General features: G+C 44.3%; 1 protein-coding gene across 1 annotated transcript; it reads left to right on the top strand.

Annotated features, from left to right (window-relative positions):
• The first annotated feature begins 4,456 nt into the window (after positions 1-4,456).
• YIF1A (Yip1 interacting factor homolog A, membrane trafficking protein) lies at positions 4,457-13,196 on the top strand. The gene is given in 9 exon segments (XM_087705160.1): positions 4,457-4,657; positions 5,677-5,763; positions 5,766-5,896; positions 7,579-7,683; positions 8,188-8,266; positions 10,095-10,152; positions 11,306-11,461; positions 12,249-12,342; positions 12,678-13,196. Coding segments are annotated over 9 exon segments (891 nt in total). The 5' UTR covers positions 4,457-4,626; the 3' UTR covers positions 12,828-13,196.
• Positions 13,197-17,489: the final 4,293 nt, after the last annotated feature.

The following is a 17,489-nucleotide window of genomic DNA, read 5'->3' as shown; positions in this document are numbered from 1 at the left end:
GCGGGGGCAGCGGCGGCTCCGCCCTCCACGGCGGGGCTGGGAAGGCACAAAGCCCGGAGCCTCCCCCCCCCACACCACAGGCCCAGGCTCAGCCCCCGATCCCGGTTGCCCTGCCTGGACCGTCCCGCAAGCCTTCCAAGGCAGATGCTCCGCTTTGCTTGGCGAGGCTTCCGCGGAGAGCTTCGCCGCCCCTGCTTTGCCCCGCTCGTCTGGCTCGCTTTCCTTCGGCCCCGATGACTCGGCAGGCAGGCAGGCAGGCAGCCCCACGTGTCCCTCCCCTTCTTTTCCCTGCAGGCACGTCGGGATGCAAACCTGGGTCAAAAGAGACCCCCCCCCGTCTTAAGGCATGGGCCTGAGGAGGGGCACTTGCCCCTGGGCCCCCCAGCAGCATAGGGAGCCCCCCAGGCCGATTTTTTTTTTTTGAAGTGCCAATCAAATAAAATAGATTTTAATTTGATCACCCACTAGCTGGATACCCTTGCCCCGAAAATTATGCCATGGGGCTTTGATAAATCGAGACTTACAATTTGGAAATTAATGAGTAGCTTTGATCGGGCTCTCTTCTCCCCCCTTTTCTCCCTCAGGCTGACCCCATTCATCCTTTCCTAGCCCCTTCTTTCCCTCAGGATTGCCCCATAGAGGCCTCTCTTATCTCATCCCCTTCTCTCCCTCAGGCTGGCCCCATTCATCTTCTCCTATCCCTTTTCTTCCTCAGGATTGCCCCCATTCATCCTTTCCTAGCCCCTTCTTTCCCTCAGGATTGCCCCATAGAGGCCTCTCTTATCTCATCCCCCTTCTCTCCCTCAGGCTGGCCCCATTCATCTTCTCCTATCCCTTTTCTTCCTCAGGATTGCCCCATTCATCCTTTCCTAGCCCCTTCTTTCCCTCAGGATTGCCCCATAGAGGCCTCTCTTATCTCATCCCCCTTCTCTCCCTCAGGCTGGCCCCATTCATCCTTTCCTATCCCCTTCTTTCCCTCAGGATTGCCCCATTCATCCTTTCCTATCTCCTTTTCTCCCTCAGGATTGCCCCATAGAGGTCTCTCTTATCTCATCCCCCTTCTCTCCCTCAGGCTGGCCCCATTGATCCTATCTTAGCCCCTTCTTTCCCTCAGGATTGCCCCAGAGAGGCCTCTCTCATCTTATCCCCTTGTCTTCCTCAGGATTGCCCCATTCATTCATTCCTATCCCCTTCTTTTCCTCGGGATTGCCCCATTGATCCTATCTTATCCCTTTTCTCCCTCAGGATTACCCCATTCATCCTTTCCTATCCCTTCTTTCCCTCAGGATTGCCCCATTGATCCTATCTTATCCCTTTTCTCCCTCAGGATTGCCCCATTCATCCTTTCCTATCCTCTTCTCTCCCTCAAGGATTGCCCCATAGAGGCCTCTCTCATCTTATCCCCTTTTCTCCCCTCAGGATTACCCCATTCATCCTTTCCTATCCCCTTCTTTCCCTCAGGATTGCCCCATTGATCCTATCTTATCCCCTTTTCTCCCTCAGGATTGCCCCATTCATCCTTTCCTATTCCCTTTTCTCCCTCAGGATTGCCCCATAGAGGCCTCTCTTATCTTATCCCCTTCTTTCCCTCAGGCTAACCCCATTCATCATCTCCTATCCCCTTTTCTCTCTTAGACTGGCCCCATTCATCCTTTCCTATCCCCTTCTTTCCCTCAGGCTGGCCCCATTGATCCTATCTTATCCCCTTTTCTCCCTCAGGATTGCCCCAAAGAGGCCTCTCTTATCTCTTCCCCTTCTCTCCCTCAGGCTGGCCCCATTGATCCTCTCCTATCCCCTTTTCTCCCTCAGGATTGCCCCATAGAGTCCTCTCTTATCTCTTCCCCTTCTCTCCCTCAGGCTGGCCCCATTGATCCTCTCCTATCCCCTTTTCTCCCTCAGGATTGCCCCCATAGAGTCCTCTCTTATCTCATCCCCTTCTCTCCCTCAGGCTGGCCCCATTGATCCTCTCCTATCCCCTTTTCTCCCTCAGGATTGCCCCATAGAGTCCTCTCTTATCTCATCCCCTTCTCTCCCTCAGGCTGGCCCCATTGATCCTATCTTATCCCCTTCTCTCCCTCAGGATTGCCCCATTGACCCTCTCCTACCCGCTTCTCTCCCTCAGTCTAACACCTTAGCATCAGAGCGTTTTTCAGATGGGGAGGGGGAGTAGAACGTCTAAACTCCAGCCCGCAGGCCATATCAGTCATGCGCTGGCCACGCCCACACCCAAGTGGCAGTTGGAACAGAGTTCTTTTCAGGTGGGGAGGAGGAGTAGAACTTCCAACTCCTTAGCATCAGTGTCTTGTTTAATATATAAGAAATAACTAACGATCCCATGGTTATTTCGAAAAATCCTTTCTTAGCCAGCACCTAGAAGCCAAGAGGTACATATGTGCCGAATTTCAAGTTTGTAGGCTTTATGCTTCTGGAGAGTTCGTGATGATGCGTGAGGGGTATTTGGCTTTTATAGAGAGAAGTTTACATTGTTATTCCAGTTGTTGTAGGGGGCCCAGTGCACTGCTTTGCTCAGTGCCCATAATTCTGTTAAGACAGCCCTGGCCCCCCCAAGACTGTTATTTCTAGTAAACTCCCCCCCCCAAAAGTAAAAGATGGCATCGAAGCTTGCAAAGAGGGGGCAGATGCGACTGGCCTGAAGAAACCTGGGTGTATATTGGGCTACCATCATGAAATGTAGGGATCCCCCCAATTCTCCCATTCCAAAGCCTTTCTTAGGATTTTCTTCAGGGGTTGCCCTCAGTAGATAAGTACCCTCTGCCAGGGCTGTCTTAACACATGGGCCCGATGCGCACTTGCCCGGGGATGCCACGAGTATAAGGGCCCCATACCAATGTGGGTACGTTAACCCTTCGACGCACCTTGTATCATAATAATACAGCAACATATTTATTAGCATTTGTTTTAATTGATAAAGGTAAAGGTTTCCCCCCACTCCTCGCACATACGTGCTAATCGTTCCCGACTCTAGGGGGCGGTGCTCATCTCCGTTTCAAAGCCGAAGAGCCAGCGCTGTCCAAAGACGTCTCCGTGGTCATGTAGCCGGCATGACTCACCGCCCGATCTTGAACCATCAATAAAATGTAATATAAAAAATCCAGTTTGTTGTCGTTTAAAAGCTCTTTTAAACAATAACAAGCTGGATTTTTTTTTGAAAAACAAATACATTTCATTGACGAGTCTTCATTAAGTGTTCCTGAGGTGCACAGAAATAATATTCCCCCTCCCCCCCCCACTGATTGATCCTCTGAAGATCCATCAGGGAGATCATACTGAACTGAGATTGATCCCCAGAAGTGATCCCCAAAGATCCACCAGGGAGATCATCCTGAACTGAAACTGATCCCCAGAACCAATCCCAGAAGATCCACCAGGAGATCATCCTGAACTGATCCCAGAACCGATCCCCAAAGATCCATCAGGGAGATCATACTGAACTGAGATTGATCCCCAGAAGTGATCCCCAAAGATCCACCAGGGAGATCATCCTGAACTGAAACTGATCCCCAGAACCAATCCAGAAGATCCACCAGGGAGATCATCCAGAACTGATCCCCAGAACTGATCCCCAAAGATCCAACAGAGATCATCCAGAACTGAGATTGATCCCCAGAACTGATCCCGAAGATCCACCAGGGGGATCATCCTGAATGGATCCCCGGAACGGATCCCCAAGATCCACCAGGGAGATCATCCTGAACAGAGATTGATCCCCAGAACTGATCCTGGAAGATCCACCAAGGAGATCATCCTGAACCGAAAAACAATAGGATTTCTACCCAGTTTTAATAGGGTTCTACCTTTTTTTCCCCTTGCCCTCAGCAAGACTTCAACTCCCAGAATTCTCTAGCAAGCCTGCCAGCTGGGGAATCTGGGAGTTTTGCAGCCAGCACGCTGGGAAATTCTTGGGCTTGAGGTCCATCTATTTTAAAGCTGCCAAAGTCTAGAGACACAAGTCTAAGATTATATTTCCAGGGGCCAATATAGGGTTAAAAGCATGGCTGGCTGGGGAATTCTGGGAGTTGAAGTCCATGACTACCATTAAGAAGGTGGCTTACAAATTATTGCGGGACTACAACTCCCAGCACCGCTCGGGATCGGCCATATTTCCCGGAGTTGTTGCTCAGCCAATCAGAGCGAGCCTCTGGGAGTTAAAAAAACAACAACCCCACTGCCGACTCCCTGAACCCTAAAACGCATTTTCCCACCTGCAAGGCCAGCTAGACCGCAACCCCCATCATGCTCTGCTCCACCCAGCCTCAAAAGCTGCCGGGAACGCCTCCCAAGGTCCTTCTGCGCGTGCGCCGAGAGGCTTAGAACGCCAGGCGAGCCGAACCCCGCCCCTTTGGAACCTTCCGCGAAATGGATACAACCGTCGCCAATCAGCGCGCGGAGCCTGCCAAAAGGATACAGCGGCAGCCAATGGGAGCGGCCGCTTTTGGCCGCGCCGGCGCCTTTGAGGACGTGGCTTTGGAACCTTTTCCTCTTCTTTTTGATCTCTTCGCAACTTTGCTGCGCTGGGTTTTATTTGATTTATTATTATTATTATTTGATTTTATTTTATGAAGGATCCTTTCCGCGCGGGGCAAGGAAGCGATTGAAGGGGGCGCCATGGCTTACCCCCCTGGATATGGGGGTCCAGGTAGGGGGAGCAAAGACGGGGCGGGGGAGGGGAAGGGAAACGGGGAGGGCAGCAGGCCGGGCGGATCCTCAGTGGGGATCCACTTGGGGGGAGGCTCTTAGAGCGGGAGGAGATCCAGCATGAACTCCCCCCCTTCGCGCCTGTTGCTTTTGGATAAAAAGCCTTGAAATCGAGGCCAGTGGATCCCCAGTGGATCCCAAGATCCTTCTGGATCCCTAAATCCGGCTGACAAAGCTCCTTCCGGGGTGCCCTTTTTAAATTTAATTTTAATGGCTTTGAATGCAATCGCCCCGCCCACTTGAACCAGTTGGGGAATAAATTTACCCCATTTTTTGGAGAGTTTGCAACCCCCAATATAAGGGAAGGGATCTGGGGATCCCTTTCTGAATGGCGCCAAACTAGATTTCGGGTAGTTTATTGGTGGTTTATCGACGCGGCTGGGTGTCACTTGGAGGACTTGAAGTGGCTTAGAAGGGGAATAAATAAAAAATAAAGGGCATTATTTAAACAAAGATGAAAATATTTGTGCTTTCCCTGCATTCTAAGCCACCTTGTCAATTGGATAATAAATAAACTTTAAACTGGCTCGAAAAGAGATGTAAAATCGATGCATAAGGAACGCCTAGCAAACACAATGAAAAGAGGTGGCATATTCAGTAGAAAGCCATAGAGATGGAAATATTGTAGGTAGGTGCATATACTGTAAAAAACGACAAAGAGGAAGGATGGATAAGATGATAAATAGAATGGAAAACGGAAAACCTGAAATAAAAAAACAAAAATAAAATACCAGTGACGGAAAGCTGTAAAAGAGTCATTGTGATTTTAATATTTGGAAAATGTCAAATAAAAAGAAATAAAAACAAACTTTAAAGCGGAAGGGTAGATTTAGTGCATTAATTCAATCCTGTACTGAGTGTGAATCCTTGTTTGGATCCTATTACCGATAGTTGAGTGCTGTTGACAATGTTGTTCCCTTCTTCTAATTCTTCCTAATTTTTCCCTTCCCGCCCCCAAAGTCTCCAAGCATAGGACCAGGATCCCCCCTGTGCCCCAATCTCCAGATGCCCCTCAACTCTTCGATGACACCAGCTCCGGCTACGGGCCGCCCAGGCTGGATACCCCCCACCTGGCATCGACATGAGCTTCAACCAGATTTTTGCCGACCCCGTGGCTAACGTTGCCATGGCTTACGGCTCCTCCATTGCGTCCCAGGGAAAAGAAATCGTCCATAAAGAGGTAAAGGAATAAAACGGAGAATCCTTTAAAAAAATGGGAAAGGAGAGAGACAGAGAGGCACAATGGTTACAATGGCCCAAGGTCCTTTATTTTAGAAATAAAAGTCCTTTAGATTTAGATAATGTACTTTTCCAAATCTACCTTTGGCCCTTTCTTTGGGTCCTTTCCCGTATTAGGCTTGTAGAAAATGGAATAAAAGAAATAATAATAGAATGCTTGCAAATGCCTGGAATGCATAGAAAACGTAGACCATAGAATAAAAGGGATAGAGAGATGGATGGATGGATGGATGGATGGATGGATGATAGATAGATAGATAGATAGATAGATAGATAGATAGATAGATACAGATAGATAGATGATAGATACAGATGGATGTATGGATGGATAGATAGATACAGATAGATGGATGGATGGATGGATGGATAGATGATAGATAGATACAGATGGATGAATAAATAGATAGATACATATGGATAGATGAAAGATACAGATGGATGTATGGATGGATAGATAGATATGGATGGATGGATGGATGGATACAGATGGATGGATGGATAGATAGATGATAGATACACAGATAGATGAAAGATACAGATAGATGGATAGATGGATGGATAGATGATAGATAGATACAGATAGATGGATGGATAAATAGATTAGATAGATACATATATAGATGAAAGATACAGATGGATGGATGGATGGATAGATAGATACAGATAGATGGATACAGATAGATGGATGGATAAATAGATTAGATAGATACATATAGATGAAAGATACAGATGGATGGATGGATGGATAGATAGATACAGATAGATGGATGGATAGATAGATGATAGATACATAGATAGATGAAAGATACATATAGATAGATGAAAGATACAGATGGATGTATGGATTGATAGATAGATACAGATGGATGGATGGATGGATACAGATGGACGGATAGATAGATGATAGATAGATACATATAGATAGATGGATGGTTGATAGATGGATAATAGATAGATACAGATAGAGGGAAGGATGGATGGATGATAGATGGATGGACAGACAGATGGGTAGGTAGATGGATGGATGGATAGATGGATAAATAGATAGAAATAAAGAAAAATAGATGATAGATAGATAATAGACAGATGAATGGGTAAGTGGATGGATGGTAGATGTTAGATGGAAAGTAGGTAGGTAGGTAGGTAGAGAGAGAGAGAGATAGATACGGTAGATAGATACGGTAGGTAGGTAGGTAGGTAGGTAGGTAGGTAGGTAGGTAGGTAGGTAGGTAGGTAGGTAGGTAGGTAGATAGATAGATAGATAGATAGATAGATAGATAGATAGATAGATAGATAGATAGATAGATAGATAGATAGATAGCTATAGATTCGGCTGGAGACCCGAAGACCAGCTGGCCAGCCCACACATGCTTGTTTTGGGGGCATTTTATGGCCATTTTAGTGCAATTTTCAGGCTATTTTCTGGGTCAAAAACAGCCTGAAAAGAGCCAGAGAAAAACGCCAGAAGAGCAGCTGGCAACGGCCTCCATGCCCACAGAGAGGGCTGTGTGTGCCACCTCTGGCGTGTGTGCCAGAGGTTTGCCAGCCCAGCCCTAGGCCTAGTGAGACGGGTGGCCTGTAAATTTAATAAATAAATCCGGTTTTCTTTTTTCCCTCCTGCAGATCCACAGATTTGTTCCTATCAACAAGCTTAAATACTTCTTTGCGGTGGACACCACGTATGTGATGAAGAAATTAGGCCTGTTAATCTTCCCTTACGTGCACCAGGTAAAGAAAAGCAACGGGGTTTTGATCATATGACTCTGAGGGGGGCTGCGGTGGTCGTAAGGGCGAGGACCGGTTTTTCAGTGCTGTTGTCGTTCCGAACGTTTGTTAAGGGAATGGTTTGTAAGTCGAAGACAGGAATCAAAGGGACCAATTCAAGCCTCAACAGATTCAGCCAGCAAATACCAGCATTTATTCCCTTAGCTCGGTTAACCTGAGGAACTCACTGCCACTGGAAAAAGAAAACTAGGGAAATAAACGCACCTGAGGAATCTGTTGGGAGCTGATTGGATATCAGAAGAAAGAGACCCTTTTAGGCATTTCAGGCTAAGAAGTTGAATTTAAAAACTCTTAGATTTGATAAAAGTAAACTCCACAATTTTTCAGTTACAATTATGGGAGCGGATGGGAGGAGCTTCAGACCAGAATTTCCAAGCAGGACTTGATTGCCGGAAGCTGCTGAAATGCAAAGGCCAAAAATAATAATAATTGTTATTCTTTTTGCAGAATTGGGAAGTCCGTTATCATCGCGATATTCCTCTGACTCCTCGCCAGGACATCAACGCCCCCGATCTCTATATTCCTAGTGAGTTTTTTATTTTATTATTCTCTTCTATTCTTATTATTTCTATGTCTATTATTTCTTATTTATTCTATTCTAGTCTATTTTTTCCTATTTTATTCCTAGTCCTATTATTTCTATTTATATTATTTCTATTCTATTCCTAGTCCTATTATTTCTACTTATATTATTTCTATTTCTATTCTATTCTATTCCTATTATTTCTATTTCTATTATTTCTTATTTATTCTATTCTTTTCATTCTATTCTATTCCTAATTACTACTATTATTTCTTATTTATTCTATTCTTATTCCTATTCCTATTATTTCTATTTCTATTATTTCTATTTATTCTATTCTATTCTTTTCATTCTACTGTTCTATTCCTATTATTTCTTATTCTATTCTATTCTATTCTTATTCCTATTTCTATTATTTCTATTTCTATTATTTCTTATTCTATTCTATTCCTATTATTTCTTTCTATTATTTCTTATTTATTCTATTCTATTCCTATTATTTCTATTTCTATTATTTCTTATTCTATTCTATTTCTATTATTTCTATTTCCATTATTATTTATTCTATTTAATTCCTATTATTTCTATTTCTATTATTTCTTATTTATTTTATTCTATTCTTATTCCTATTCCTATTATTTCTATTTCTATTATTTCTTATCTATTCTATTCTTATTCTTATTTCTATTTCTATTATGTCTATTTCTATTCTTTTCCTAGTCCTATTATTTCTATTTCTATTATTTCTTATTTATTCTATTCTATTCCTATTATTTCTATTTCTATTATTTCTTATTCTATTCTATTTCTATTATTTCTATTTCCATTATTATTTATTCTATTTAATTCCTATTATTTCTATTTCTATTATTTCTTATTTATTTTATTCTATTCTTATTCCTAGTCCTATTATTTCTATTTCTATTATTTCTTATCTATTCTATTCTTATTCTTATTTCTATTTCTATTATGTCTATATCTATTCTTTTCCTAGTCCTATTATTTCTATTTCTATTATTTCTTATTTATTCTATTCTATTCCTATTATTTCTATTTCTATCATTTCTTATTTATTCTATTCTATTCTTTTCATTCTATTCTATTCTTACTATTGCTATTTCTTATTTATTCTATTCTTATTTCTATTTCTATTATTTCTTATTTATTCTATTCTATTCTTTCCTATCCTACCCTATCCTTTCCCATCCTATCCTATTCTATTCTTTATTCTGAGAACATCATAACTCTGAACAGTCATTAAATGACCAGCCGTAATTCACGGGCCATGTAGATATTTATTAGACTTTTATGATGATTAGATTTATATATTATATATTGAAGTGTACGAGTCATTTTTATTTTATTTTTACATTTTGAGTTATCATTTTTTTTCCTTTTTACGGCTGTGCTCTGCAGTGTTTTGAGTTGGGCAGGCTCAACCCTTTCAAACACAAGTGCATAAAATGGATCTAATTTAGGAATCAGATTAAATCGATTGGATAAGTGGCATTTGGCTGCCAAAAGAGATAATTGTTTGTTTTGGTGGGGAGGAATTTTATTATTATTTTTTCAATCTCGACTCGTTTAATGGGACGGAAAGAATACCGCAGGGCTCCGTCTAATGAAGGACTTCGGTTTTTTATTTTTAATCCATCGAAGCGTTTGGGAAATCAAACCGATAAGACTAAACTCCCCGATGGACACGGCTCGGAAAAAAAAATCACAATATTGTAGCTTTTCTACTATTATTATTTTTTAATTTAAAAAAAGCCTTTCACACTCCAAAATCTGGAAGCTTTTAAAATAAATAAATATATTTTCTCCTTCACAGGTATGGCCTTTATTACGTATATTTTGCTGGCTGGAATGGCGCTTGGGATACAGAAAAGGTGAGTAAAATTTCTTCCCACTTTCCCAGTTTTGCCTCTTATGGCAAACAGTGAAGATTAGGGATGAATTTGAGTTAATGGATGCAAGATTTAAGGCTAAGCATAATGTACAATTTGGCAGGCAACAGATTTACAGTGGGTCCTCTACATACGACCACAAGGGAGCGCCAAATGTGTGTCGTTAAGTTGCTAAGTGGGGTTCACCCTCTTTTACGACCTTCCTTTGCCATTGTTGCCAAGTGAATCACCGTTGTTAAGTGAGTCACACAGTCGTGAAGTGAATCTGTCTTCCCCCCGCCGACGTTGCTCGTCAGGAGGTTGGCGAAGGGGATTGCGTAACCACGGGACGCCGTCATAAATACGAAGCAGTTGCCAGGCGCCTGGAGTTTGATCGTGTGACTGTGGGGAATGTGACTTCCCCTCTCATTGATTTGGTTTATCAGGCTGGGATACTTGGCTGTATTGTTGGCGTTTGCGCAACTGTGTTGTCGCACCCTGATAGTTGTGCGTTGTCTGTTGTGTGTTGTTTGGTTGTGTTCTGAGCTAGGTTTCCCCCAAAAGGCACGAGGCAACGTCCTGGTCCCGACAAAACCCCTTTTATTACACGCATGTGAATTCCTCTCCTTCGCCTTCAGCCAAGGCCTGGCAAACACTCTTTCAAAGGAGTATTTATGACCACAGACCTTATCTAGCTTGGAAAGCTGCAAAATGAGGGGCTGTGCAAGGAAAGACTCGGGGGGAGGGGAGACAGAGTCTCTGAGATTCACGGACAGATCCTCACACTCCTGAAGGAACGAACGAATGAATTGTCTCCTGCAAAAGCCCCCTCCTCTTTCGCTCCTCTTTTATGTCCTATGGGAGGGGCCATTCACTGCCCACCTGTGGCTGTACTCCCAAGTCGACTCTGATTTCTCAGCTGTTCTTCTGCCTCACTGCTGTCTAGCTCCGAAGGCAGCTGAGAACTGCTAGACGGCCTCGGCCCCCTCTCTGCCTCCCAACGCAGAGCCCTCATCCGAGCCTTCCCCAGACTCCAGGACTGGCCCATCTTCCTCCCCAACCTCCTTGCTGTCCGACTCTCCTGCAGTTCCACTGGCGGGCCACAGCAGGTTGGAAGCAACACCGTGAATCGTTCAGGCTTCATTTTTTCTGCCAGGTTTTCCCCGGAAGTCCTCGGGATGTGTGCCAGCACGGCCTTTGTGTGGATGGTGATCGAAGTCCTCGCCCTTCTTCTGAGTCTCTACCTTGCAACCGTCCAAAGTGATCTGGGCACGTTTGATCTTCTGGCTTACTGCGGCTACAAATACGTTGGGTGAGTTGGGAGGGGCTTCCCGGATTAGACTCCGCTTCCCAGAAGCCCCCACTGATCCAAGCTTCGCTGAATTAGACTCTTGTTTCCAATCGGCAGTGAATTCCTGATTTAACGGACTAATTAGGAGAGTCTGTTAAATGCAGTATGATGTTGTTGTGCCAAGAGCCTCAAGGCCTCTCTTGCGTGAATAGAGCAGAAATGTAACTTTGTTAAATTAAAAATTAAATTTAAGCGCCCCTTAAGACTGTTATGGATGGCGTCCGTTATTTCAGAGGGGTTTATTGCCCGTTGAATCAGATGTCCGTTAAATAAAGGTTTGTTAAATTAAAAATTAAATTTAAGCGCCCCTTAAGACTGTTATGGATGGCGTCCGTTATTTCAGAGAGGTTTATTGTCCGTTGAATCAGATGTCCGTTAAATAAAGGTTTGTTAAATTAAAAATTAAATTTAAGCGCCCCTTAAGACTGTTACAGATGGCGTCTGTTATTTCAGAGGGATTTACTGTCCGTTGAATCAGATGTCCGTTAAATAAAGGTTTGTTAAATTAAAAATTAAATTTAAGCGCCCCTTAGGACTGTTATGGATGGCATCCGTTATTTCAGAGGGGTTTATTGTCCGTTGAATCAGATGTCCGTTAAATAAAGGTTCTTGCTGTAATTTCCATTCCTGTAATTCCAACATTGAGAGAAACGTTGCTTTTGGGTGCAAGTGTTAATCCCTGCCCAATTTGTTATGATGTGTTAATCGCACACAGGAACATACACAATCCTTTGCTTTTCCTCTCCAGGATGATCCTCACGGTGGTCGGGGGCTTGGTCTTTGGCCTCAACGGCTACTACATCACTCTGGCGTGGGCTTCCTGTTCTCTTATGTATTTCATGGTGAGTCCCGGCCGTGTTCAGGGTGATGCCGATCAATTGGTGACTTGGGGGGAGCAGTTTCTCCCTCTCTCAGCCCAACCCACCTCCCCGGGTTGTTGTGCAGGGGAAGGAGGAGGGGGAGAAAGGAAGATTCAATAGGTTCGCCACCTTGAGTTATTTCAAAGGCATGAAAGCCAAGTTAAAAACAAACTCCAGCCGAGATGGATTTCATATCCCGTCCCTTTGGTGCGTGGGAATTCCACGCTCAAGCCAGCTAGGCGCCGAGAGACGCAGTCGAGGGACGACGGGCTCACCTCAACGTACTCCTGATGTCTGTCTGTCTGTGTCCCCCCCAGGTTCGCTCTCTACGGATGAAGATCCTTACTTCCGTGGTGCAAGACGGACTGAGCCGGACCACCGGCCGGGCGCAGATGTACGTTACGCTAGGCGCCGCTGCCTTCCAGCCCTTAGTTCTGTACTGGTTGACGGCACAATTGGTGCATTAAACAGAGGAGATGAGACTTTGGGGGCGCACTTCCTCCTTTTTTTCTGTTTTGGTTCACCCCCTCCCTCCCCCCCCCCGAAATTTCACCACTCCCCTAGTTCTGTCTCTTCCTGCCCCCCTCCCTTTGGGGGGGGCGCTTTCCACTGAGGACAACAAGGGGATCCGTCCCCTTTGAAGAATGAAGCGAAAGGCAGCTGGTTCTTCGCACTCGGGACTCCCGCCCAGGAGCAACGGAGGGCGGCCAGCTGTCCTAGTTGACGCTTGTCCACCACTCCGAAATCTGTGTCCTCCTTTTTTTAAGAAAGAAAGAAAGAAAGAAAGAAAGAAAGAAAGAAAGAAAGAAAGAAAGAAAGAAAGAAAGAAAGAAAGAGGGTAGATTTGGGGGTCCTCCTTATAGAGACAGTTCTGTTATTCGGGATTTCCTTGAGTTGGTTGTGTTTTGATTCTTTCTCGCACAAAATACGGATTTTTCTGTTCTTGCCGTCTACACAGATTGTGTGTCTAAAACAGTGTTGCTTGAAGATGGGTGGACTCCAACTCCCAGAATTCCCCAGCCAGCATGCTTGAGGATGGCTGGACTTCAAGTCCCAGAGTTCCATACTAGCTGAGGAATTCTGGGAGTCCACTTGTTTTCCAAGCAGCCGAGATTGAGATGCACCAATCTAGAACGAATTCAGTATTTCTCAACCTCGCTTGCTTGAAGATGGGCGGACTTCAACTCCCAGAATTCCCCAGCCAGCATGCTTGAAGATGGGTGGACTTCAAGTCCCAGCATTCCATGCTGGCTGAGGAATTCTGGGAGTCGTAGTCCAACTATCTTCAAAGTTGAGAAACACTGATCTAGAATAAATAAATCCCGTTTGGCTCTACGTTGTCAAGGTAGAGACGGAAAAAAAACAATATTTTAAAATTTGAAGTGTTTAAAAGAAAGAGTTTTGAGCCCAAAACTCAAGTTGTTCTGTGGGGTGAGGAAGAGAATCTGTTTTTTGGTTTTTTTTTTCTACGATCACTTCCTCTAGAGATTTTCGGTTTTCTTGAAAGCATGATAAACGTTTATAAAACTAAACAAAATCCGTGAAGGTGTGTTTTGTATGCATTTTATTTTTAAGAAAGTTTCCTCGGCAGCGGCTGAAATTTTCCCCGACGTTCCCAAACAGGATCCCTGTTTCCCCCAAGGTTGATCACCCAGGAAGGGATCAGAGTTCTGGTAATCCTCGACTTATGACCACAATTGAACCCCATATTTCTGCCACAAAACACATTAAGTGTGTTTTGTCCCATTTTACGAACCTCTCTGGCTACGGGGGTTAAAAGTGAAGCACCGAAGCGGTTTAAGTGAGACGCACGGTTGTTAAGTGAATTCCGCTTCCCCGTCGCCTCTTCTCGTCACAAAACGGGATCACGTGACCCCCCCTTTTTTATGACCGTTGTGGTTATCCCAGGAAGCAAAATCAGCAGGGGAAGGGGAGCCACATTTGCTTAGCGAAAAGTGGTGAAATCCGGCACGATTCATTGAACGACCGCATTGCCTGGCAAAAAACATTGGGGGAAATTCCACTTAGGGTTAGCTCTCGGTGAATTCGGAGAGGAAAACGGACACTGTCATCGGATTCGGAGCCCGTCGGTATGGTTAGGAGGGGGGCACGCCTTTCGAGCCGGGCCTTATGTCCATTTCCCGGTAAAATACATAGGACAATCCCGTTGGGGAAAATTCCATTTAGGATTAGGGTTAGTTCCCGGCGAATTCACGGTGGAAAATGGATGTCGCCATCGGATTCGGAGCCCATCGGTACGGTCAAGGGGGGGGGCACACCTTTTGAGCTGGCCTTATGTACATTTTAAAGATTGCTCCCGCCCACCGGCTGAACTCCGGAGCGTGGAGAAGGAGAGGTGGTGGATAAAAGAGGGGAAAAAATAATAATAATTTCATTTTTCGGGAGCTAGGTGGCAATCTTTGCAGGCATTTTAACCAACATCTGCAAAACTCAGGAGGGAGACGCAGGAAATCCAATGCCGGATTTTGGAGAAACACTGTTTCTTTGCAGGCAGAACCCAAAATAATTTTCAATAAATCATCTTTTTTCCCCCCCCTCCTTTTGCTCCACATTATCTTAACGTCCTGCGTTTTGGGACGAGAGGAGAGTCTTCGCCACTCCGGGGCCTTTAAAATGGCTGGCTATTTGCAAATTCCCGAGAAGGATGGTTTTATTCTAATTCTTATTCCAGGCCATCCTCACCGTTACAATCTCAATGGTGCCCTGAGTTTCGGTGCCTTATGTGAAGCGAGCTTTGCCCCTGTTTTACAACCTGTCTTCTCCAGCGTTGTTAAATGAATCACTGCAGTGAAGTTAGGAATGCGATAATTGAGTTTCAATATTAACTTGGAATGTCAGATGGTTGCAAAAAGGGGATCGTGTGCTCTCGGGACACTGCGATTGTTATAAATGCGAATAAAATAGAAAATTAGAATAGAGAATAAGAATAGAATGGAATGGAAGCAGAATAGAATAGACAGAATAGGCGCAGAATAGAATAAGAATGAAATAGAATTGGAGCAGAATACAATAGAATCAATTTCGTTGTATTTAAGTACAATGACAATAAAGATTATACTTAGAATAGGATAGAAAATAACAGAATATTTAAAATAGAATATAAAATGTATAGGATAGGATAGAAATAGAATAGATAAAGGAATAGAATATAGAAAATAGGATAGAATAGAAAAATAGAATAGAATAATAATAAAATGGAGTAGAATAATATAGAAAATAATAAAATAGGATATAAAATGTGAAGGATAGGATAGGACAGATGAATAGAAATAGAATAGATAAAAGAATATAGAAAATAGTATAGAATAGAATAATAAAATGGAATAGAATAGGGAATGAGGAATAGAATAGTATAGAATTTAGAATAGAATAATATAGAAAATAATAAAATAGAACATAGAAAATAGAATATAAAATATAGGATAGAAGAATAGATAAAAGAATATAGAAAATAGTATAGAATAATAAAATTGAATGGAATAGAGAATAAGGAATAAGATAGAATAGTATAGAATTTAGAATAGAATAGAATAATATAGAAAATAATAGAATAGAACATAGAAAATAGAATATAAAATATAGGATAGGATAGGAAAAAAATAGAATTGAAAAAAGAATGGAAAATAGATATAATAATAAATAGAATAATAATAAAATGGAATGGAATAGAATAGAGAATAAAATGGAATAGAAAGAGAATAGAACAGAATTCACAATAGAATAGAATCAGGAAGGGACCTGGGAGGTCTTCTAGTCCAGCCCCCTCCTCAAGCAGGAGCCCCCATACCATCTCAGACAAGTGCCATTGTAACTTCAAACCGACACTAAGCAAACCGTTATAAGTCAAGGACCCCTCTGTACGTTGTATCGGGAGCCTTTGCTATCTTAAGATGGAGCTCCAGGTGCACTAAAATAATGTCCATTATTGGAGGGGGGGGGAGTTGAGCCTCATGCAAGAGTCCCCCTCCTGGTGTGCCTCAGTTTCCCCCCTGTTTTGCTTGGGGTCTCGTAATGCCAAAAGGGACGCGGCGGCTCAGGGGCTAAGACACTGAGTTTGTCGATCAGAAGGTGGGCAGTTCGGCGGTTCGAATCCCCAGCGTCGCGTAACGGAGCGAGCTCCTGTGACTTGTCCCAGCTTCCGCCAACCGAGCAGTTCGAAAGGACGTAAGACAATGCGAGTAGAAAAATAGGAGCCACCTTTGGTGGGAAGGGAACGGCGTTCTGTGCGGCTTCGGGAGTTGAGTCGTGCCGGCCACACGACCCCGGAGACGTCTTCGGACAGCGCTGGCTCTCCGGCTTTGAAACGGAGATGAGCAGCGCCCCCTAGAGTCGGGAACGACGAGGGGAACCTTTACTTTTAATGCCGAAAGGGAAGGTGGGACGAGAGAAGGATGGGGAAAAAAAGGAAGGCTGGAAAAAACTAGGGAAGATGGCGAGAGACATAAAAACAAAGGAAAAGAAAGCGAGCCGAGAGGACAGAAGGCCTTGTGTGGGCTTTGTGTGTCTGTGTGTCGTTGTGGTGTGTCGGGAATGGTTGCAAAGCAGCTTTTGACAGCTTTTGAAAGAGCATCATGGTGTGGGGGGGGAGGGAGAGAGCTCAGCGCTGTGGGGGCGGCTGGTTGCCGTCTGCGCGCCTGCCGTCTGAGGCAGACCGTGGCTCTCTTGCACGCTTCCTGCGTGTGCAAATGCGACGCCCACACGCCCCGTGCTTCCCAGATGCAGCCGCTGGGCCCCAAGACTGGGATTTGGGAGGGGGGAGAGGTGAAAACCACCCCCAGGCCACCAGGTTTGAGGAAAGGTCCCATCTGGATGTCCAAGGTGTCTCCCTTCCTTCCTGCCTTGCTCCTCCTTCCTTCTTCTTCCATTCCCTTTCTTCTTTCCCTTCCTCCCTTCTCCTTCCCTTCTTCCCCTTCCCCATTTATCTTTTCCTCTCTTCCTCCCTTCTTCCATTCCCTTTCTTCTTTCTCTCCCTCCCTCCCCCTTCCTCATTTATCTTTTCCACCCTCCCTTCTTCCATTCCTTCTTTTCCTCTCTTTTCCCTTCCTCCCTTCTGCATTTATCTATTCCATCCTCCTTTGCTCCCTCCCTTTTCTTTCCCTCCCTTCCTT

Source organism: Thamnophis sirtalis, unplaced genomic scaffold, assembly GCF_051295495.1.
Source record: "Thamnophis sirtalis isolate CommonGarterSnake01/CBP01778 unplaced genomic scaffold, rThaSir2_p1.2 scaffold_2, whole genome shotgun sequence".
Classification (NCBI taxonomy): Eukaryota; Metazoa; Chordata; class Lepidosauria; order Squamata; family Natricidae; genus Thamnophis; species Thamnophis sirtalis.
The sequence above is the reverse complement of the archived record's forward strand: the minus strand, read 5'-3'. Positions and strand labels throughout refer to the sequence as shown.